This window comes from Penaeus monodon, chromosome 33 (genome assembly GCF_015228065.2).
Source record: "Penaeus monodon isolate SGIC_2016 chromosome 33, NSTDA_Pmon_1, whole genome shotgun sequence".
Lineage (NCBI taxonomy): Eukaryota > Metazoa > Arthropoda > Malacostraca > Decapoda > Penaeidae > Penaeus > Penaeus monodon.
In genome coordinates this window covers 11,840,586-11,841,033 of record NC_051418.1, presented here as the reverse complement: position 1 = coordinate 11,841,033, position 448 = coordinate 11,840,586, and the positions used below count along the sequence as shown (strand labels likewise).

The window sequence follows — 448 nt, the reverse complement described above, 5'->3', positions numbered from 1 at the left end:
TCACGGCCTCTTCCTCCTTCTACAGCTCTAAGTCGAAGTCTGCGGGTGGTGGCCCACTTTTCCAATTATCCAGTCAACTTGGTCGCAGCGCCTCAGGGGTGAAGGATATGCTGCTGACGTGGTGCCAGTGCCGCACCCGCGACTATAAGGTACACAGGGCCTCCATGGGGCTTCATGCATGTAGCCCCAAGACACAAAGTAACACTGCACCATGCAACAAGACGGCAGAAACACTATATTGTCCCATTCCACTTTCAGACAGTGGTAACAACAGTTTTAATGTTCTAGGATGTTTTCAAGTTTCATTTCTCAAGTAAAAGAGGTTCTCAGTCATTGACAAAATTCTATTGATATTCAAAATTTCAAAGACGTTCATGATTTATTTCTTATATCTTCCTGAAAGCTTCATGGAGACATATTTAAAATTATACTCAGTTATGCTCCATAC

At 43.5% G+C, this 448-nt stretch overlaps 1 protein-coding gene across 1 annotated transcript in view; it reads left to right on the top strand.

The window, feature by feature from the left end:
• LOC119594247 overlaps nt 1–448 on the top strand; it is a gene marked incomplete in the record, with an annotated part of 93,703 nt that overhangs the window by 89,885 nt on the left and 3,370 nt on the right. Inside the window, 1 exon segment of the mRNA XM_037943316.1 lies at nt 26–149. Within this exon segment, the coding sequence (XP_037799244.1) occupies nt 26–149 (124 nt within the window).